The sequence below is a fragment of the Netta rufina genome (genome assembly GCF_964035555.1).
Source record: "Netta rufina genome assembly, chromosome: 1".
NCBI lineage: Eukaryota > Metazoa > Chordata > Aves > Anseriformes > Anatidae > Netta > Netta rufina.
In genome coordinates, this window is record NC_140123.1 from 146,110,680 (window position 1) to 146,133,345 (window position 22,666).

Sequence of the window (22,666 nt, forward strand, 5' to 3'; positions counted from 1 at the left end):
AATCTGGTCTGAAATGCAAAAAGGTGAAAGCCTGTAGTCTATACAAAGGTCCATATTCTGGATGCAGGTGGCAGAGTTTCATAATCACAGCAATTCAGTGCCTCTCAAATAGTTTAATGGGAAGAATGAGATCCATAGCTCCCATGTCAATTGGGACAGATATTTAGAAACCCGTGTAAAGTCCTCACACTTTAAAATGGTTTTGAAAGATATCAGTAAATGATTAAGAAGCAGTGAGAGGTACTATGTTTATGAAAATACATCAGCTTTATCACTAATGCATACACATTTAAAATTATTCAGGTAATGGGGTATTTGGATTCTCCATTTTCCATACTGTACTGTAGAATGAACTCTCTTATGGCACAACATTCAAGATGATAAAAGCAACATTATTTTTAGTTTATCAGCATACATTTCTGTATATTTGGAAATTTCAAATTGATATCCACTGTTGGTGTCTCTGTTTACTCCATAGCAGTGTTAGAGAATGATATTTGCATAATTAGATCCATTCAAATACTATATTTATCCTTATATAACACACTTTCTAATATCTATTTTGCTTAGAGATTTGTATAATTTCAGCAATGTACATGAAGAATCCTAGTATTTTGTTCATGTTCAAGCAGAAGCAGACACAATCATCCATGTCAATTCTGTTATCATTTAAATGGTTTCAGTGTGATCTATTATTTGCTGTTTAGGAAATGTTCTTCTTTTGTTAGCATATCAAAACTCTAAGTTTTGTTTTCAGCAGTAGGCAAACTGCAGTACTTTCAATACAAGGTTGTTTCAACTATTAGACCTCTGCACTCGGGACTAGAAGAAGCAGAGCACAGATTAATAAATGACACTTAAATTCACAAACAACTCACCTCCTGAAGACGGTCAATGTACATCCGACAGGTCTCCAAGTCACAATCTCCTCGTACAACTATAATTCCTAAGGGGATGGCTGGGAAAGCAAAAACAGAGAAAAAAATGTCCTTAAATGAGGCCTGTTGCACTTTAAAAGAAGATTTGCAATATTTCGTTGTTGTTGTGGCTTTTTAGTATCCTTACTAAAGCTCTCTGTTATCTATATCTTAACAGTCACTTAAAAACAGGAATAAAATATTCATTATTATGATGAAAAATATCATTAGTCTTACCCATTTGTAATTATTAAAGATTCTGGCTTTCAACTGCCTTTCATACTGAAGAAGCTAAAGCAGATTCAGTTAAATCCTGTACTTCATTGTCTAATGTGGACATCAATTAATTAATGCAATGAAAAGAACACCCTGCAGAACAACAGTTCAGGGAGGAGTTCTTGTGTATTCAAATATGAGTGAAATTTCATTTTCAAAACTCTTAAAATTCTACAGAAATGATTCAAAGTATAGAAAAATAAGAAAAAAAAATACTCAGATGGTTAAAAAATAAATATATTTTCTAATTTATTTTTAAATTCTACTAGGATTTTGTTGTAAACAGTATTTTTGGGTTTTCCTCTTTATTCTCCAGCAGATCTATCGTGGAACTACATCAACTAATATGAAAGAATAGGGCTGCTTCAGTTTTCCAGCCTGAGCTTGTTTGTTTGTTGACATATATATATATCAACAAACAAACAATATATATATATATTATATATATATATTATATATATATATTCTATGATTCTATGATAAGTAAGGATAGAGATTTATTTTATAATTATACAAAAAAAAAAAAAAAAAACTGCAGCATGGGTATTACTTCACTTCATTTCATACTAGTATTTAAGGGAAAAGAAAAAATACTCAGATGTTATCAGCTTCAGCTTTGTACCTCCAAAGCAATGTGGCAACCATAGTAAGCATCCATAGTAAAAGTAAACCAAAGTTAAAGAGTATCCCTGAAGTCACAGCCTCACTTAAAACAAAACTGTCCAGCATTGTACTATTTTGATGTAAGGGTGCTTTTAAATCAAAACAGGTATTATTCCATCTACAAACAACACTGACATATGTCCATATTTTCTCAGGAAAAAAAAAAAAAAAAAAGTAAAAATACAACAAATAATTTCCCTCAGATGAAAGCAGCATTTTTAATAACATGGGTTTTAGCTTTTCACAACCATTCAATTCGTGCAGCCACTAGGAGGAAAAAAACAAAAAACAAAAAACAAAAAACAAAACAAAACAAAAAAAAAAAAAAAAGAGAGAGGGACTGAAAACGTGAAAACGTGTGAGTCTACCAGGAAGGTATCAGGAGAGCTGCCTACTAAATCTCATTAAATAAAAGGAAACAAATAAGAAAATCCTCAAGCACCTGAACGCCTGAAACTGAATCTCTAAATTACATTATTTTTCCTCCCTGGAGAGTCTTTAATCAAACAATGCCCCCAAACATAGGGAAGCAGCAGGAGAGAGATTTAAATCATCATATGAAATATTCCAGAAGGAGAGAAGAATATCATCTCATAAACAATTTTGGTAACTGAAAAACAAGAAGCAACTTCAGGTCACTGAAGGTACTGAAGTAACTAGAAAAAATAACTGTGCTGCAGCTCCTCCTGTCATTCAAAAAAAGTTGATTAAGAGGGAGCCTGAGATACTTATCTACTGAGAAGCTCTCCATTCTGATAAGGGAACAAGACAGTGACAACAGGTAATGGGGAAGGTCTCTGTGGCCCACTGAGGCTGGAAGCGCACAGAGAAATTTAGTGGTCTCAGGGAGGAGAGTCAGGCAGCACCTACAGCTGCCAAGGTCATTATGGGCCTCAGAGGCCAGTGCAGGACTCCAGAGATACATCACCAGTGCTGGCAGCAACATATTCGGAAGGCAATTTAAACAGCAGAGCAGCTATGAGTCTGGGAAAAACAGAAACAGGAAACAAACAAACAAAACACCACCAAAACAACAACAAATGGCAGGGAGGGAGAAACAATGAAATAAAGTGCTAAGCAGAAAAACTCAGAAAGAAAGGAGCTGCCTGCACATCTCCTGAAGTAACACTGACATCTAACAGTGATCCCAATCCACCTGCTCTTTTTCAGAAAGGCCAGCAGGCAACAATGCTTATTGCTATCTCTAGGGTTTTTTCATTACCCAACAGAGCTTGTGAGACAAGTGCAACAAGGGTCAATCGCCGGCTGGGTTTGTTTTACGTCTGCTGACACTCTGGGTTACAGACTGATTCTCTTCGCTTAGTGTTTGCTATTGCTTAACCTGCTCTGACAGCAGACCCTTAAGCTCTTTGCAAAGAGTACTTAATGACTATCTAGTTTCAATTCAGGAGATCCCTCTGCAGCCCTTACTGAAGGAGTGTTTGTTAAGATCTTTTATAGCTCTAAAAAGTGAATTGCAGCAGACATAGTCCTCCAACAGTTACAAAGGCACTAGGGAGCTACACCACTGACTCATAAATTGTCACCACACATTTTGTCTTGTCTATCCAGTTCCTTCCTCCATGAAGGAGTATATGCACTTAATGGGGACCAGAGCTTTGACCCACTGAAACAATGCAGCTAACACAGAACGGCAATCCTTAACCATCACCATTCCTGACAGCCCAAAGCAGAAGGACCTTAAAAACATTTGGAATTCTAAAGAAATCCACAAAAAGAAATAACAAAAAAAATAAATCTGAAAATAAAACATTAGTATGCAATAGATAGTTTAGTTGTGGCACTTCTGAGCCTTATCTGCATGACTGAAAAAGCAAGTGATAATTCACAGGTGCAATTAAATTACATCACATCTGTTCTCGGTGGCTATAGAAGAATTTTGGGTCATGTGACCTTGCTCTTAAAAAGAGCTGTGTGACTTCTGCTACCTGGAAATCTGGAACAAGCACAGCCTCTGGTTTTATGGGTCAATGGCTAGCCAAGAGATAAAGTGTGTGAGGTGGGTCTCAGATGGTTCCCTCCCATGTAGTTCATGCTTTAAAACCTTTTTAAATGGATAACAGAATCACAGAATCATCTAGGTTGGAAGAAACCTCCAAGATCACCTAGTTCAACCTCTGACCTAACACTAACAAGTCCTTCACTAAACCATATCACTTAGCTCAACATATAAATGTCTTTTAAAGACCTCAAGGGATGGTGACTCAATCACTTCCCTGGGCAGCCCATTCCAATGCCTAACAACCCTTTCGGTAAAGAAGTAACACTACAACACAAGCTAAAATTTTGCTTGCCAAAAGTTGCTTTTGGGGAGGGTGGGATGTGGGTTGGGGATTGTGAGACCCATTTGCCTTCCAGCAAGTAAAATGTTTCCAGCCCTCATTTATATCATAAACCATGGTAAGCATGCACAATACATCGTGCAGCCAAGATTTTCAAAACGCTTCACAAGAGCTGCTGTTTGGAAACAAAAGCAAGCCCTTGCTGGCTGACAATAGGACTGAAACTGCAGGATTGTTGCTCCTTCTAAATATAGGGCAACGCTGTGTAACAAAGCCAAAATGGGGTAAGTTATGATGAATCAGTTAAAGGCATAAAGTTAACCTGCATACAATGCCTGGCATTCAATGTCATTGTGGACGCTTTCATTGGGGAATAAAGGGACTTCTACCTTTCCTGAATATCTCAGTGTGGATGAGGATGTGAACAATACAAAACAGTGCCATGGGACACGGTCATTACTACACGTGTCAGGTCAGACGTGGGAGGGGAAGACAAAGCCTTGCACGTGTTAAGATCACAAGCACCGCAGATCAACTTTCCCATACACCCACACACTGTCCGCTCCTATGACTACATGGATATATCCATGCGCGGGAATATGCCAAATATCAGATAGTCTCAGATCACGAGCCAAGCCACAGCATTCGAGTGCCAGAAATTTTTCTCCTGAGGCGCCTGCTCTTCTGGCTGCTTGCATCCAGCTCCCAGCTTCTTTGTGCTCCCTGAATGGTGAAAAGAACTCTGTCCAAGGAGCTGTGGATACAGACTAATATTGCAGTGATGAGCAGCAGTGCAAGAACCCTAGGAGATGAGACAGGCATGCAGTTGATTCATATTCTGAACCAGCACTGCGGAAAGCTTTTTTGTTCCTAGCAGTGCTAAGCACAATCAAGTATCAGCAGGAGGAGGGTGAGGTAGGTGCAGCAGTATGGCTAATGTGATGCTCTAATGACTGCAAGATTACTAGTGATTTCCTAAGTCTTCATGAAATTAGATATGGAATTTATAAACAAAGAAGAAATATTCCTATTAACTGTCCATTATGTTGAATACCTAAAGCTATCAACCTCTTTAATAGTACCGAGAACATAAATGGAAGAAGCCTGAAAATATTGCATACTACACCATCAAGAAAAAGTAAAATTCAATTAACTTCCCCATTTATTGTTATGAAAGGATTCAATTTGTGATCTTAACACCATGATTAACCCACACAAATCCCAAACAAAACAGCCCCAAGACAGATCATTAAGGTAGATGTGAGTGCCAGGAAAACTCATTCCTATTCTGACATACCTCAAGGGGGAAAGGGAAGATTAGACATTAGACTGTAAATGTTTAATGTAGCAAATAAAGGATCCTCACTACTGAAGATGTTATAAGAATGTCATTTTCCTGAGGGGTTTCCACTGATATTAGAAGTGTGTAGAACCAAGTTCTTGTGAGAGAAATCTAAAATATTCAGACACTTAAATTAAGAGGTTTGACTTTTCCAGCATGGTTTTAATACAACTAAGTTTATATGAAAAGATTTTCTTCCCAAACAAATCTAAGCCATGTGTCTCTTCAGATCTTTTTTGTTTATTCTACTGACAGAAATTAAGCCTCATTCAGTTGGCTTGGCTGTTTGCTAGTTTTTTTCAGCACTAGTGATTCAATTTTAAAATCCTCATATGTCAGGAAGTAAAACACAATGGAGGTAGTTACCAGACCTGTTTTAGAACATTTGAGAGGGTGGTCATCCCCTCCAGGCTGTCAGTGACTTCTCCAAAACCTTGCCACACCAAAGAAGAAGACCATGAAGAGCTTGGAATTGAAACTGGTAAGGAAGAGGTATTAGGGCTAAGAGCTGAAAGAGGCCTGACTAAGCAATGCATACATGTACGTGTTTAGCATTAAGAACAGGAACATGAGCTGTGAGATCTGGAGAAATATACAAAGATGGGCAGGAAGGATATGAGCGGGATAGGACACCAAAGGGAAAGACCAGGAATAAGGTAAGAGGAAATCACACAAGGAAAGTGTTAGGAGACAAAACAGCAGAAGTGGAATATGCACAGAAAAATCTCTCAGAAAAGTCTATGCCATAAAGTCAAACTACAGCATGATTTCCTGTAAAGTCTGCAATGGAACTTAGTATTTTCTTTCTGCTACTCCTGTGGGGTCAATATATATTTATGAAATGTATTGGAATACTGCCCATCTCTTCTAGGTCAAAGAGGAGGACAACCTACATGTGACAGTTCCCCCACTAGCTCAGAAGGCAAGAGACTGTGTTAGTTGTGGATATTGCTGCTCTATGTGGAATCAATGCCATGATGTGAGATGGAAGTTCAGTGGTTTGGGTTTATTCTTATGTTGTTGTTGTTTTTTTAATCCAGGCAATGAGATATTCTGTTAAACAAACGTTGTTATGACTACAAAACCAATAGCTCAAATTAGAAAAAGCCAAGATTAAAGTTGCCTATTTCAAAATGTGTGTGTATACTTATATACTGCCTTTAATTATCTGATCACATCATATTTTTTCTTCTGTTGGACTCCTGTGTCTTTCTAATCTTTGAATACATGTGTGTATGCATACATGCATGCGTGTGTGCATGTGTCAAAAAGAGAAATGTAATTTATTGTGCTGTCTGGACAAAGCCCACAAGGTCTCATCCAACAAAAGATGGAAAAAAAGATTTTCTTTGACACAAACAATGCCTTTGGTAACTTCATCTTTGTTTTTGTCATTTCTGTTTCATTTACAAACATTCATCACTGGTTTACATCTGTAAACACCAGCATGAGAATCTAGGAGTACAGAAACAGCAGAGTTTCCAATATTTAACTCACAGCTGTCTTCTAATCCTCTTGGTTTATCATCTTGCTAAGGCAACCCATTCAACCCTCTCAGTTTCAGATCTTATTACACCACTGTGAGAGAAAAATACATGAATTAGCTAATATCTGAACAACAAATGTTGAGAAAGCAAAGCTGTTGGAGCAATATGGTGACTTTTAAGCAGATTGAAATCTAGTAGACTTTGGGCAATGTCGCCTTTTACAGAACCTCTACAAATAAGCCACCATGTACTCTAAGACACCTCCTGACAAATAAATGACCGTTGGTACTTATGTTACAGGAGGGGGGTTGTAGCTATGCAATGCATTCCACCTACACCCATCCAGATCAAAGTAGCCTCCCAATCTGAGCACATTTCCTTAGGTGGCTAATCAGCCTTGCCCTGACTTCATCTGCTAGATCAGATTTCCCTCTTTAAAATTGATGCCTAGTAGAAGATCCTATGTTCTTTACATTATGAGGATTCAAGATGTAAACACCAAATCCTCAGCACTGACCTCTTCTTATTTAGCTAGTTGCTCAAAATCATATGAAATACTCTCCAAACTGTCTTCACCCACTATATCCCTGAGCTTTAAAGAATCATAATACATTTCATAGATCTGGGATTCTCAAACTGTGCTAAGTACACCGCTGTGCTTAGGGAAACCACGTTATCTCTGTACATGTACACAACTCAAATTACCCACAACCTTGTTAGCCCATGTACTCAATAAGAACTCATCAGATGACCCCAAAACCCTCAGATAACCTACAGAAATTGAAGGCAGTGACATATGCAACATAGCTATTTGGCTAGATATAATCAGTAAGGGAAAGGTTACTGGAGGAGAAATAAGAATCTGAGGTTGATGTCACATCATGTTACCCTCCATCTCTACACACACACAAACAAAAAAAGCAAGGAGGCAAAAGAGAAAGCTATTTAATTTACTGTGCCATCTTAATCCAGAAGAGATGAGGAATGGCTGGTTCTGTGTTAAAGATGGTGGTGTGAGAGACTGAGAGCTGTCACAGAGCTGAGACTTATTTCTGATACTGCTGCCACTGTGATTGAGTGTGATTCCCTCTTAATTTTAGTGGTGTTGAGCTACTAAGATGGGATCTGCAGGACTACGGTATGCAAAACATGTAAAAGGCACTAAGAGCTGACAGGTTCTACTAAAAAAATAATAAAAATTATAAAAAATAAATTTAAAATATCCTGTGCATTTACTGCTGCTGGTGAGCTAATTCACCCCTCCATCTTCACAGTGCAAATCTACAACAATGTTGCTAGGAAGGACGAAGAAGGTGTGAGGACCTCTTGGTCACTAATTAACTTATGGATGTGTTTGGTTTTAATAATTATTTCTGCATATACCTCCATTGTCAAGAATTCCTTAGTGGCAATGGAATGGGGAAAATTGGGTATCATAAACAGAAAGATTTTGCCTTTTTTAAGAATAATCCTATTGTTCCCCCATGTTCAGAGGGTTGTGCTTCGCAGTGCAGTCTAGCTGGAGGCCTGTAGCTAGTAGTACCCCCCAGGGGTCAGTCCTGGGTCCAGTATTCTTCAACTTAATCATCAAGGACCTAGATGATGGAATGGAGTGCACCCTCAGCATATTTTCTGATGACACAAAGCTTGGAGGAGTTGCTGACACCCCACAGGGCTGTGCTACCATTCAGAGGGCCTCAACAGGCAGGAGGGTTAGGCCGAGAGGAACCTCATGAAGCTCAACAAGGGCAAGTGCAGTGTCCTAATGTTCTAATGGTAGGAATAATGCCAAGCACCAGTACAGGCTGGGGGGCGGGTGCCCTGCTGGAGTGCAGCTCTGCAGAGAGGGGCCTGGGAGTCCTGGTGGACAGCAGACTGACCGTGAGTCAGCAATGGGCCCTTGTGGCCAAGAAGGCCAACGGTATCCTGGGGTGCATTCGGAAGAGTGTTGCCAGCAGGTCAAGGGAGGTGATCCTCCCCCTCTACTCAGCCCTGGTGAGGCCACACCTGGAGCATTGTGTCCAGTTTTGGGCTCCCCAGTACAAGAGGGACATGGAGCTACCGGTTCGAGTCCAGAGGAGGGCTACAAAGATGATCATACAAGGACAGGCTGAGAGAGCTGGGCCTGTTTAGCCTAGAAAAGAGAGGACTGAGGGGAGACCTCATCAGTGTATATAAATATCTGAGGGAAGGGTGTCAAGAGGATGGAGCTAGTCTCTTTCCAATTGTGCCCAGCGACAGGATAAGAGGCAACAGACACAAAGTTAAGCACAGGAAATATTCAGCACAGCTGAATATGAGAGGGCACTTCTTTACTGTGAGAGTGAAAGCACTGGAACAGGTTGCCCAGAGAGGTTGTGGAGTCTCCTTCTCTGGAAATATTGAAAACCTGTCTGGATGCCATCCTGCGCAATGTGCTCTAGGTGTTCCTGCTCAGCAGGGGCGTTGGACTTCAGAGATCCCTTCCACCTCCGGCCATTTTGTGATTCTGTGATTTATAATGCTGCTTTGGATCAACTATCATATTGGGCAAGAGGAAGTGAAACTGGTGATTAGGGTGACAAGTGCTTGGGACATATAAGGAAGGCATTAGAGTTGACAATTACATTTGCAGCAACAAAGAACATTACAACATAAAATGGAGAGGATATATCCCTTTCCTAAGAGAGTGCATGGAAGCATTCACCCCCTCACAGAAGGATCAATAAGCATCCCTTGTACCAGCATCAATCATCACACAGACAATACTGAGATGCTGACAGAAGAAAGAATGAAGGAGAAGAATAACATAGGAGAGAGAAGGAAGGGGAAATTCAGAAACAGTGTCTTGGTTAAATGGCAGCTGCAGTGCTTTAAAAAATAATTAAATAAATAAATAGAGAGCAACAGAAGAGACCAGGCTAAGAGGAGTTTTGACCTTCAGAGGACAAAATGACATTCTTTAATTGCTCAAGTTTTCAGAATGAGGTGTCTGCCTCCAGTACAATGAAGATTAATCTTCATGGAACAGTTTGTATGATGAGTTGTTAGATGTCAGGAAGTACAATTTCAGATGAAGCAGCTGATAGAATCAAATCAGTATTTCAAGCAAACAAGGGGAGTGAAATGTATTTACTGTGAGTTAAAGTGATCCAGATTATTACACTGATGTCAGAGCTTTCAAAACTCTATTATGCAGACATGTGACAGGCAAAAACCATAATAGCTTCTTTGCTATAGTTCCTTTAGGGATAACAGCATGATTTGTTATTAACTGGCTTCCCTTTCCTTTTCAGATTGCTGTGGGATTCTGGTTTAGTTTTCAAAAGATCTGGGGAGGTAAAAGTGCTTTTAATTGGTGTGGGCAGGGAATGAATGGTAAGGCACAGTATTCTGGAATTAAGTTGCAGGTGTTCTGCCAAAGCCTTGACAGATATGCAAAGTGAGTCTCTTGTGAGTATCAAGAAAGACACACATGCACCTGAGAGCTATATTTGTGCTGTAGGAAGCTACCCCTCTTAAAATAGGCGCTGAAGAAATACTACTGTAACAAGACCCAATGTGAGTGCTTTTAGAATCACAGAATATCCTGAGTCAGAAGGGACCCACAAAGATCATTGAGTCCAACTCCTAGCTCAACACAAGAATACATAAAAAATAGAACATATGTTTGGCAACATATTGCCCAAACGAACACTGGCAGAGGCTCCCTGGGGAGCCTGCTGCAGTGCCTGACCAACCTCTCAGTGCAGAACCTTTTCCTAACACCCAGCCTGACCCTCCCCTCCATGCCGTTCCCTCGGGTCCTGTCACTGTCCCCAGAGAGCAGAGCTCAGTGCCTGCCCCTTCACTCCCCTCGTGAGGAAGCTCCAGGCCGCCATGAGGCCTCCCCTCAGCCTGCTCTGCTCTGGGCTGAACAATCCAAGTGGACCCAATGAGGACCTCAGCTGCTCCTCATATGTCTTGCTCTCTAGATGCTTCACCATGTCCATAGTCCTCCTTTGGATGCTAATAGTTTTATGTCCTTCTTACGTTGGAGCACCCATAACTGCACACAGTAGCGAAGGTGAGGATGCACCAGTGCAGAGCAGAGCAGGACAATCCCTTCCTTCAGCCAGCTAGCAGTGCTGTGCCTGATGCACCCCAGAATGTGCTTGGCCCTTTTTTCTGCCAGGGCACACTGCTGACTCCTATTCAACTTGACATCAAATACAGCCCTCAGATCCCTTTCCATGAGGCTGCTCTCCGGTCTCTCATGCCCCAGTCTGTACATATACCCACAGTTGCCCCATCCCAGGTACAGAATCTGGCAGTTACTCTTGTAAAACTTCTTACTGTTGGTGATTGTCAAGCCCTCTAATTTGTTGAGTGCTCTCTGCAAGGTCTCTCTACTTTCAAGGAAGTCAACAACTCCTCCTAAATTAGTATCAAACTCATTGTATTTTGCTAGTGCACAAATATTATCTGTGTTTTAATTTTAGATTCAGACTGGCAAAATTTCAATCATTAACTTGTCATGGTGATTTATTTTGGACAGCAAAACTCTTTCTCCTCAACCCACCCTGCCCATTATAGACTCCTAGGTAAAGAATGGGAGTTACTTCTTATGCCTCATCACTCCCCTCTTCCTCCTCTAACCAAATAAATACTAGTGGCAATGCTCTATGAAAAAGGTTTGCTAGTGAGGACTGAGGTGGCATGCTTATTCCACAGATGTGTTTAGTAAATGATAGGGACAGGCAGGCAGTGATCTATAGACTTCCCATCAGAAAACCATTTAATATGTATCCAATTATCTATGTCAGAAATACAATTAAAATGGCTATCTGCTCTTCTTAAAAGGAACATTTATGTGATTTTCCAGCTTCCTTCCTCAAAAACTGAAGTTGTACAGTCCCCTAGTATAATGATTCAGCTTGATGTCTGACTACATCTCAGTTCCCAGAGGAGATACAAGCATCTTGCCGTAAGTCACAGGGAAGCTGGGATCTTAGTTCCATGCTCAGTGAACCACAGGGATTTTCCATTTTTCTGCTTCATGGAATTCAAAGAGCTCATATTTTAAACAGTTTGATTTCTGACTGTTTAGAGAGTGCTTCTCTGCCCACACAGGATTTTCTTCAGTCATAGTTAGCATTAGCTAGGAGTCTTCAAATCAAGATCAGCCTCCTGTAAACTTGTTAGTCCAACCCTTAGGTTAGACAATTCTGATAGGACACATTAAGATTTATGTCCAGAAAAACAGGCTGATGACTATCATTGTATGCTGTGAGTTGTGTGCCTTACACAGGGCTTTCCTAATACCTGCAGAGGGTAATGTGAGATATCTTTTCTGATTTTCTTCTTGTAGGCTGATGGGATATTATTTGCTTTCTGATATTTTAATGTGAAAACAGTAATACACAATAATCATTGAGACAGGTAAAGGAGGGCAGACAGGAAAAACAACCTCATGAACAGAGTCAGGGAAGAATATTCTAGCCAAGCTATGTTATATTGTCAAGCTGACTATACACAAATTTGAAAATGATACAAAAGGATCCCCCTGAAGATAGTCTGCCAATGTCTGAAAAGAACCGTTTTAACTTTTGGTGTGCAAACATCTACTTTTTGAATGAAAACCTCTTAAACACATGATCAGCAAGTGATCAAATGCATGTGTAGTCTAATACCAAGTTTCAAAGCAGCAAGATCATTATCTGGACATTTTCTTTTTAAAATGTTACCGTAATGGTTTTGAAGGTGACAAATAAATACTTATTTGCAGTTGCAGTGACAACAGTGTAAAAGGTTGTACATCTCTTGTCAGACCACATAAATAACTCATAAGGACTATTTAATGAATACTAAATAAACAAAATTTACGTCTGTAGTAAGGTTGGATGAGAATAGTCATCCTCAGCTAGAAAGGCATAGGAAGAACCACCAAAGGAATCAGATCATTTCCAACAGGGTTGGAAACATCTATCCAACATGGCCCTAAGGATACTCAAGGTCAAACTCTCAACTTAAACATTAAAGAAATTCTTCTCCAGTGAGCCATAATGCTCTTCTTGTTATTATTCCTCTCAGTCCAGAGATGAAGGCTTAGATTGCTTTAATTATGGCTCAAATGTACTAACAAACTTCAGAAAAAGACTGTCAGGACCTACATTAAAATTCAAGCCATTTCAGTTCTTTTGTTGGAAAGAGAGCAGATGAACTGAGAGAAGAATAAGGAGGGGTGGAACTGGAGGGGTGAAAGTGAAACAGTTTAACTATCTTCCAACAGTAAGATAAGCAAACCAATTAAAAGGAGTGTCATCCTGTAATTACCAGAGCACTCTATATTACAGAGGGAACTGAAGCTTTGTTACACAACAAACAGTCATGCTTATAATTTAATATGAATAATGAGCCAGATGCATGAACAAGACTCTATTAAATTGTTATCACAAGCAGACGTGTCCCTCATTGATTAATGACTGTGTGTCACCAAGGAAAGGAACTCCATTTCTAAGCATGGATCATCATCATCAGTGTTGCCAACGCAACCGTCTGTCTGCTTTTGACTTACCCCTGAATGTGGCAATTAAACCATTACATGAGGAAACAAAACAGTGATTATTTTCTTATGTGCAAAACTGAAGGCTCTTAAAGAGTAAGGGAAACCAGATTTGCTTCTCAAGATAAATGCACCTGCGCTAAAACCATGTTCAAGATCAGATTGCCCTTGCAATATGAAATTAATCGTGGTCGCTCATTCAGTTTCAAATTTGGTGCTAATCATAAAACCTTAATAAGTTTCATATGCTAGGAGAAACCCAGTAGAATCAACAGAGACACACAAATAAAATAAAAGAGGTATGAAAAACAGTTATTTTACAGCAAATAAAATCAACTTGCAGAAGGCATAATTAAGTAAGAAAACACCTGAATTCTCTGCGTATGCCCTTTATACAGGCAGTATTTATATAGACAGAATGTATATATGCATATGCACAGATCTATAGATGAACGTATAGTCCATATATGGCTCATTCAAAATGTGTACTTGACCCTGGTTTGTTTTTGTTTTGTTGTTAATGCTAATATAAGATCTATATGGAATGTTCTACCAAAAGCAGCTACAACCTGGCTTCTTCCAACTTACAAGCTTCACGCAGTTTTTCCTTGTCGTAAAGTAGTCCCTCATATTCTTGCAAATTAATCCGGTTCACTCTGATCCGCAGGCGATCTGGGATGGAATGAGGACTGTAAGAAAAGAAGAAAACTTCTTAGACAAGGTTTTCCATGGAAGAATAAAGATAAAAATAAGATATGAAGAGATTTTAATCTTCTGTGAGAGAAGAATAAGAGCAAGCCTCCTCTAAACTGGGCCAGCTCCTTCCAGGCCCATCACCATGTTTGTACAAGATTAGGACTACCCACTGTACAAAATACCTGTTACATCCTAAATGACAAGCAAGATCAAGAAGCCCATTTACTGGCTCTGTGGTCTGGAATTGTGCAGGCTTTTCTGAGCTCTTCAGTCTCTATATAAATAGCCCTCCCTGCTGCAATCTGCCTTTTTGTACATATCTACAGACCTATTAAAGTCAGTAAAGCTTTGATTCAGGATGCAGATGATTTCTTGGGACATCTCTCAGGACAATTATTTCTCTGTCCATGAGAACATCCACCCAGATCTTCAGAAGATCCTGTTTCAGCAGCTCTGTCCTGGGTAGCAGGCAACAAACATGTTGCCAAGAACTGGATTTCTAAAGTAGAGTCCCATACACAAATTACAAGGGGACTTTCAAAAAAAAAAAAAAAAAAAAAAAAAAAAAAAAAAAAAACTGACACTTCTTTTCTACTGATTTAGATACCTCAGCTGCCTGCATACTTTTGAAATTGTCCATGGGTTCCCATCTATAAATTTAAGTGCCCATATGTTGACAGAAAGTTGTTCTGAAGTGCTTTGTTTTGTTTTCATATTTCATCTTGCTGTTACTACTTTATTTTTTTTAACCAAATGCTATGTAAATTAACTTCATCACATTTGCATTTTCCAATTCTAAAAAGAGAAAGATAGCTTGTGTATTATAATTCACAGATCAAAAGTCTGTCCTGGCAGGTCTGTCCCATTTAAAAGTAGATTATTCATTCAGTGCTTCCACTGAAAGACTATTTTCACTATATTTTATTTTAGTTGATGACAGAGCACCTAACATACACACAGCCTTTTAAAAGTTAGCATTCTGTGCACTGCCGTAGACAGACTTACTGTTCCCTTCGTTTCAGTTTTAAAATATTTGACCTACAGCATTTGTACTGCTAGTTTAAATACCAATGAGCACAATCCACATTTTTTTTCCTTTTTAAGTGAGCCATTTTCTTTATGGCCTGAAAATACTGCAGATCTAACACATAGTTTGGAACCATCTCTTGGTAAAGCCACTGAGATGGTAATTAGCAAATATTTCAGAGTTTTCTTAACTGCATACTTTTTGTCTGTCACTTATGGACAGCTCTGTCACACATGGACAGATGAAAGTAGAGATTAAAAATCAAATCCCAGTATAAAAAAAGCTCTACTGGCACAAGTACTCTCAGCCTAAAAAGTGATAAAGGATAATGAATTCAGGGTGCCTCAATAATTGAAGTGTAAGACAACATGTTACAAAGAGCTGCACTCCTTCTGTTCTGAACAGGAATTTCTGTATTAAAAATGAAAATAACCCTAAGATACATGGAGAATAACTTAGAAATAAGTAATCCTTAATAGTAGCTGTAAGACTGATGCACCCAGTAGCATGTAGGCTGCCCAATGTGTTTCCTTTGCTGAATGACGGGGACTGTTGCATAAAGACATAGGCACACTGTTCATATTTAAGGTAAGCTTTTGCAGTTTGCTTGACAGACACCTGGGATGGTAACTTTCAGCAGAGCTTCAGGGGCAGGCTGCTAACTCAGGTGCCATTATATCATCCTACAGATCCACAGTCTCCACCTGCAGACTCTAAAGCTGGCTCAGCAACCCAGGGAATATCATCACACACAAGCTGGAGGGAAAGGTACGTAGACAGAAGAAGACTGTAATTGCAGTGAGTCTGACACTTCTTTTTTTTTTCTCATAGATAACTTTATTGTCACATTGCCGGATCAGAAATGAACACAGTCTAAGGAACTGTGTTCCTTCCCTTCCAAATTATACAAAATGCAAGTCTCAAAAATAAAAATCATGGGGGGGGTTATTTTTAGCCAAGAAAAGATAATAAAATGTTTAAGTCAGGAAACACAGGAATTTAACTGCATAGTCTTTGTCTGAGGGGAAAAAAATGAATTCATTGCACTTAGGAGGGTTCATGAAAATGACAGACTGACAGCCTTGAAAAGTGAAATCTTTTATGCACTGGTACAACATGAGACGAACCTATGCTGCTACCACCACATATTATTATGACGGTAGCTCAGTCTTCCAGTAGATATGCTTATAACCTGGGGATTATCATTAGGTCTGGAGGAGTGACTGGTTATGAATCACCTCTTCTTTGAGCTCAGCTGGAAAGAAAGGGGATGGAGAGACAGGAGAACTCAACAATGTCTTATTTCTCCTGTAACACTCAACCATGCTATAAAGACAGACATCCTTGTTATGCCCTGAATTAAGCCAAGTGTAAACCCAAACCAAAAATTGTCTCAAACTGTTGTTTTGTCTGAAACCAGAACCAAATCTATATTATTCTTCTGAAGTCTGAACTACCGAAACTGGAATTGTATTGCGCACACACACACACACACACACACAAAATAAATAAATAAATAAATAAATAAATAAATAAATAAATAAATAAATAAAAACACACTTTCCAATCCCCACTGAAAAATAAGCATTTTACCAAAAACTCTTACCCAAGTAGGACTTTCTTAGCCCAGGACTGGTGATGTTTGCACTCTGAACCAGAACCATCTGTTCTCTACTCACCCTTTTCCATTTCTTCCTTGCTACACATCTCATTAGTGTGTAACGTTCAGGCCTCCCACTTCCACTCTGTGACCACAGCACTGCTCTCCATACCAGAGGGAAAACACTTCAGTTTAATTCACAAGGTAAGCTGCAATTGCAACTCCTAAGAGATCACTTACTCCTTTTTCTCCTTGATTAACCCTTTTTGATCACCCATAGGAGATATCTGACTGATATTTGTCCTTTTACCATATATTGTTTCCCACCAGACTGGTTCATCCAGCACCTGCTGGCATTCTTCACTGTGAAAGATGATTTTTTTAATGTGTTTTTGTGTCTCTGCAATGTCTATGTGGGATTTACTAAGGCTGTGAAGTCTTTAGTACTTCGTACTCAACATTTCACTTCCTCTCTTTTCACACACTGTGGCGTTTCTTGTGTTCCTTGGTGCACGGCAGGACAGGAATGTGTCAGATACAGGCAACTGCAGACAAGCTATGCTCTACTGAGAGAAATACTGGGTGAATTTCCTGGTACATCAGTGCGCTGAATATCTCTGAATTAGCATCCATGATGAAGCAAGAACACTATCTTAAATGTAATGTATTACTTGAGCAGAAATAGCTCCTTTCCAGGTCAAGTGCAGGAGCATAATCAGCTGAAAAGTGTCATCAGGGTTTCCTATTTTCTTCTCCTGCTCACCACCTTTCTTCAAAGACATGGAACATTAAGATACTACTACATAAATAAGATGTATGTGTTAAAAGATACAACTGAACTTGCCATTTTGCCCATTTGAGAAATTCAGCTATTTTACTCATAAAAGCATAACCTCAGAAACTACAGTTTCTAGAGAAAATTAGCTATTTTCAGAAACATGAGAGCTCAGAGGCCCTTTCTGCGGGGTAGAGATTTTATATACTTAGCTAAGTCCAGACACAAATAATGCAGTTGCAACTCAAATACATATAAGTACATGTATGTGTATATATGCACAAATACATACACATGCAAAAAAAATTATTCAGTGGCTTAAATCTGAACTTTTGGTTATGATTTATTTTCAAATACTCTTTGCTCTATCAGAATATAGTTGTTGGCTGACACTATACTTTCTTACGGAATTTTATAACCTATTTAAAATAGCTTTGCCTCTAAAAATTCACTATGAATATTCACTCTTTGTGATATCTGACGTGTTAAGAGTATTGTCCTCATCAACTAAATAATTGACTCATTCAGTCACACAACTCATGAGCTGCATACAGAGCTCTCTTAAACACTGTTGAGCAAAACACTTCCACCATAAATACTTCTGTAATCACCACAGATACTGTATAATAATCCTTACTATTATACAAATTGCACTATTCCTTTTGTTTAGACATATTGAGCATATTCAGAAACCACAAGGCTCAAGGACACAAGTGTATCTATGCAAAAACTAATAATACAGTGCTGAATGTCACTGAAAGCAAATGTTGACATTGTATTAATAGAAATTGATGTTTCTAAATACTGCATATAACAACTTGCCCGTGTGTAAAGACAGGAAGAAAAGCATTCCAGATAGAGCAGTAGAAAATTTATATATAAATCTTCACAAACTGCTGCACTGCAATTCAACCTATCATATTTAAATTTCTTGCACCTATTATTCTTCAAAATAGTGTATTACATAGTCAATGAAAAGTAATTTAAAGTACAGATGAATGAATTCCATTAGTTCCTATAGAACCTACTTAAGAACCTCATTCCCCAAGCGGGTCAATCCACAGAATTACATTCCAAAGGTCATATGCCCCACAGGACCATAAGTACAGATTCAGGTCAACTGAACCATTCTGTTCATTCGTGTTGATTAGCTATAATGGTTTCATTTAAATACAAACCTAAATATCAAACTTCTCAAAGCAGGCGCATGGGTAGGCTATTTTACCATATTGAATTTTATACGATGGACTTTTGATTAACATGGACCAGAAGTGCACATTTGAGACATTATTTAATAATAATCCAAATGAGCCTTGTAGAAAAACCTACAAATATTAGTTCATTGAAACAAACTATAAATGATTGTATGCAGATGTTATGAAGTCTTCTCAAAATTACTCTAATTCACCCTCATCAAAAATTATGTAATTTCAGTAATAAAGAATTATTTTCTTTCCTTTTCTGGCTTGCAAAGTAGCTGTAAAGTACAAGGAAATAGTATTAGTTTCTATCAAACAAATATGATTTCATTTTTCCACAATACAGAACATGACAGATATTGAATAATTCTTAATTTAAGGGAAATGGGATGTTTTCTGGGAACTCTTAAAACTTGTAGACAGTCATAAACATGGTTTAAAAAATTAAATGTAAATAAAGCATAAAAATTGTTTGCTTTAACATAAAAACAGCAAAAAATATATAAAAAATAAGTAGTATAAATATAAAAAATAGCATAAAAATTGTTTGCTTTAAAGCCTACTCCTCTCTAAGTAGATATTCATCGAATGGCACACCAGGGTGCACACTGGAATTGAAACCACTCTACAGAGGTAGCTCTTAGAAAGTCAATGTCATGCTGAATAAACTGTTTATAAGGTGGACTCATTTTTAACACACACACAAACCCCCATACCTGCTGCAAATTGCTTACTGTAGAGGTATGTTTGTTTCCCTCCTACACCTGAGCCATAGCATTTCTGCAATTCTAGCAAGATTGGGGGGGAGGAAGGAGGGAATAATAAAAACAGCAAACACCTTACAAAAATTAGAAGAATGAGAAGAGCTTATTTTTTTCCCCGATTCCATTGCTTGCGGTTCAAACCCCCAGAAGCAGTCGCATGTACCTATTCTGAGACTGTGACCTGATCTATTCCACTCACCAATAAAACCCACTCAGCTTTGCCTAAAGCTGTAACTTCCTCCTCTCACCCCTATTAATCATTCAGCAACTGGAAAGAGGATACCAGCCAACTCACTTGGAGCACAGCTGTTTCTCCTAAGAAATGTACTCCTGCATCCAGTCACCCAGGAAAGAGAATACAGGCAGAGCAAGATTAGGTCCTGTCCTAGGTGCTCCTGCACAGCAGCTGGATAACACTGCTACTATGTCACCAGCCTGATACAAATGGGAAGAGAAACTTTTAAATTATGTATGTCCTAATCCACATATTAATTATTAATAAACCCTGTGAACCATTTCGTATTCTTTGTGTCTGCATAAAGGAAGTAATGATGATGATAAAAACGGTCCAACAATTCTACAGTATCCAGTGACAAATTTCTGATAGGCCTTCCAGAATACAAGCCACATCAAGCTACCCACATACAGATTTTAATTTGATTAGGCAAACAGTAAAGGAAAATAAAATCTTCTCCTGCCCCTCCCTTGCAAAAATTAAACTTTAGAAAACACCACATTCCTCTGGGGCACGTTTGCAGTGACAGATTAATGAATTGCCTATCTCCTAGAGAAGAAATAAACATGCAAAACTGATTAAGTGTTCCAGTGTTTAGAACAATTGTAAAAAGGAAAATAGCAACCAGAGGAGAAAAATAATTTAACCTTACTTTTGAGATCTCATTCACAGAGCTTGCAAATGATATATTAAAAATGTGTTTTTGACAGCTATTCTCTGCTTAATACATAAGTACTGGCACAACAAACCAGAATAATCTAGCTTCTTCTAATGGGCAAATTTCAATACTTAGCAGTATTTGCTATTAAAATAGCCGTCCGCTGCTATTTTAAGGCAAAGCTCTTTCTGAGCTTTTTACCTAAAACATATATATATATATATATATACACATATATATAAGTTTCACTGTTCCACCAGGGAAAGACTTTTTTTTTCCTTCTGTTTGATGAGTTTTATCCCAGATAAGCCAGGTTAACCCAGTTCTACTAAACCTTTTTGCCCTTTTTTACTTCACACTTGCTTCAGCAAGAGTTCAAAAATTTTTCTGTGTAAAAGCTAGACCCACCCATACACTTAAAACACTTGCCCAGGTGCCACATAGAATCCCTGTCTTTGTTTTCCTTAATTTCACCAGGCTAGCTCTGGTCCTCCCATGCTTCCCTCCACAAGCACTGTGGATTCTCCAATAGTAACGATCCCACTAAACAGGTGCCCACTTGCTAAACAGGAAAATCTGTCAAAATAAATACGAGACTCAATTTCTGATAATTCATTTAGTAAAGAAAAGGAAGATGTATACAAGCACTTTCATCTTTAATTATGCATTTGGAGAATAGCTCACTTTGTAACACTTTCTTCCTTTTGCCTCATTTCTCCCTGATCATCATTAGATTCTCCTCCTATACACAATACCCATATTCAACCCAACCCACAAAGCTGATCTCTATACACAAAAATTATTCCTTTTACCCCTTTGCTATTCACATAGCCTGCATGCCATGCATACAAACTTTCCAGGCACACCCTATTGCGATCAACTCTATTAATAAAATCTCTTTACCAATAAGGCAGTGTTCACATTCTCATTTGCACAGAGATTATATTTAAAAAAAAAAAAAATCACAGTATATCCACAGTGTTTGTTTTGATTGTAAGAAGAACTGTACAGCCTATGTGAGTCAATTTTTAAATGGGATTTTTTTTTCAGAACTTCTTTTAATTAACCACATAATGCAGATGCACTGTCATATGTATATCCTCCTGCAAGTCTTTACCTTCCTTTTAAAACAGTCCCAGTTAAAATTTCAGCACTTGTATTTACACCCTGTACAAACATTTGAAACAGATCACACTACAGTTCTACTGTCTCTACAACAAAGACCATATGTGCCTAATAATTTTGGCTGCCTCAAGCTCCCATGCATACACTGCTGCAAAAAAAACTTGGAATTTATCTAACACAAGCTGTATCTATCACCATGACTCTGAAGAATCCATCATGCTGTTCAGTACTAACTATAATTCAGGCTCTTTATATATTGTTCAACAAACAAACACAAAAAAAAAAAATTGAATCTCAAAGCCATCACAACCCAAATCAAATTTCCTTGATACCTCATGGGTTCTTATTTTAATTTGTCAGACACATTAATTGGCAGCCACAGTACAGAAGCATGTTTAATCTATTTTTGTTTGTTTGTTTGTCTTTTACAGATTTTAGGATAGAGAATATCTTTGACTTTCAAATTAGTTTGTGACTTATGAGTCTCTCTGTTCTCTCTTCCTTATCCTGAGAACTGATATCAACTGAGACATTTAAATGAAGTGTATCAAAACTTGGATGTCATTCTCCAAGGGATATCCCTCAACTTGGCAACAATCCTCCTTCTCCCAGACTTACAGCTTGTTTAATGTTCTGTGTAAGCAATAAGGCATATCTCAAGTATTTTTAAAGGCTTACTTAGGATACTAAATCAATGATAGAGAAGTTATTTGTATTATTTTTTCCTCAGCTGAGTACAGCTAATATGACACAATGGCACACTGAATTGGAAATCATTCCTTGTTTGCAAAATAACAAAGGAGGAACTTGCAGTTTTCTGAAATGTGACCGAATCATTGAGGTTGGACAGGACATCTGGAGGTCATCTTGTTCAACCACCCTGCTCAAGCAGGGACACCCAGAGCCAGTAGCCCAGGAGCATGCCCAGACAGCTTTTGAGTATCTCCAATAAGCCAGACTACATGACCTCTCTGGACAGCCTGCGCCAGAGTTTGATCAACTTCACAATAAAAACACTTTTCCTTATCTTCAGATGGGACCTTCTGTGTGTTAGTTGGAACCCATTGCCTCTTGTC

At 38.5% G+C, this 22,666-nt stretch overlaps 1 protein-coding gene across 4 annotated transcripts in view; it reads right to left on the reverse strand.

The window, feature by feature from the left end:
* Positions 1-22,666, reverse strand: part of DGKI (diacylglycerol kinase iota) — a 174,806-nt gene that overhangs the window by 60,164 nt on the left and 91,976 nt on the right. For all 4 annotated transcript variants that reach the window (XM_084303472.1, XM_084303471.1, XM_084303474.1 and 1 more), the window contains 2 exons: positions 14,100-14,200; positions 879-958 (listed from right to left, as the gene is read on the reverse strand). In XM_084303472.1, coding sequence (XP_084159598.1) covers positions 879-958; positions 14,100-14,200 — 181 coding nt within the window. The remainder of the gene's footprint in view (positions 1-878; positions 959-14,099; positions 14,201-22,666) is intronic.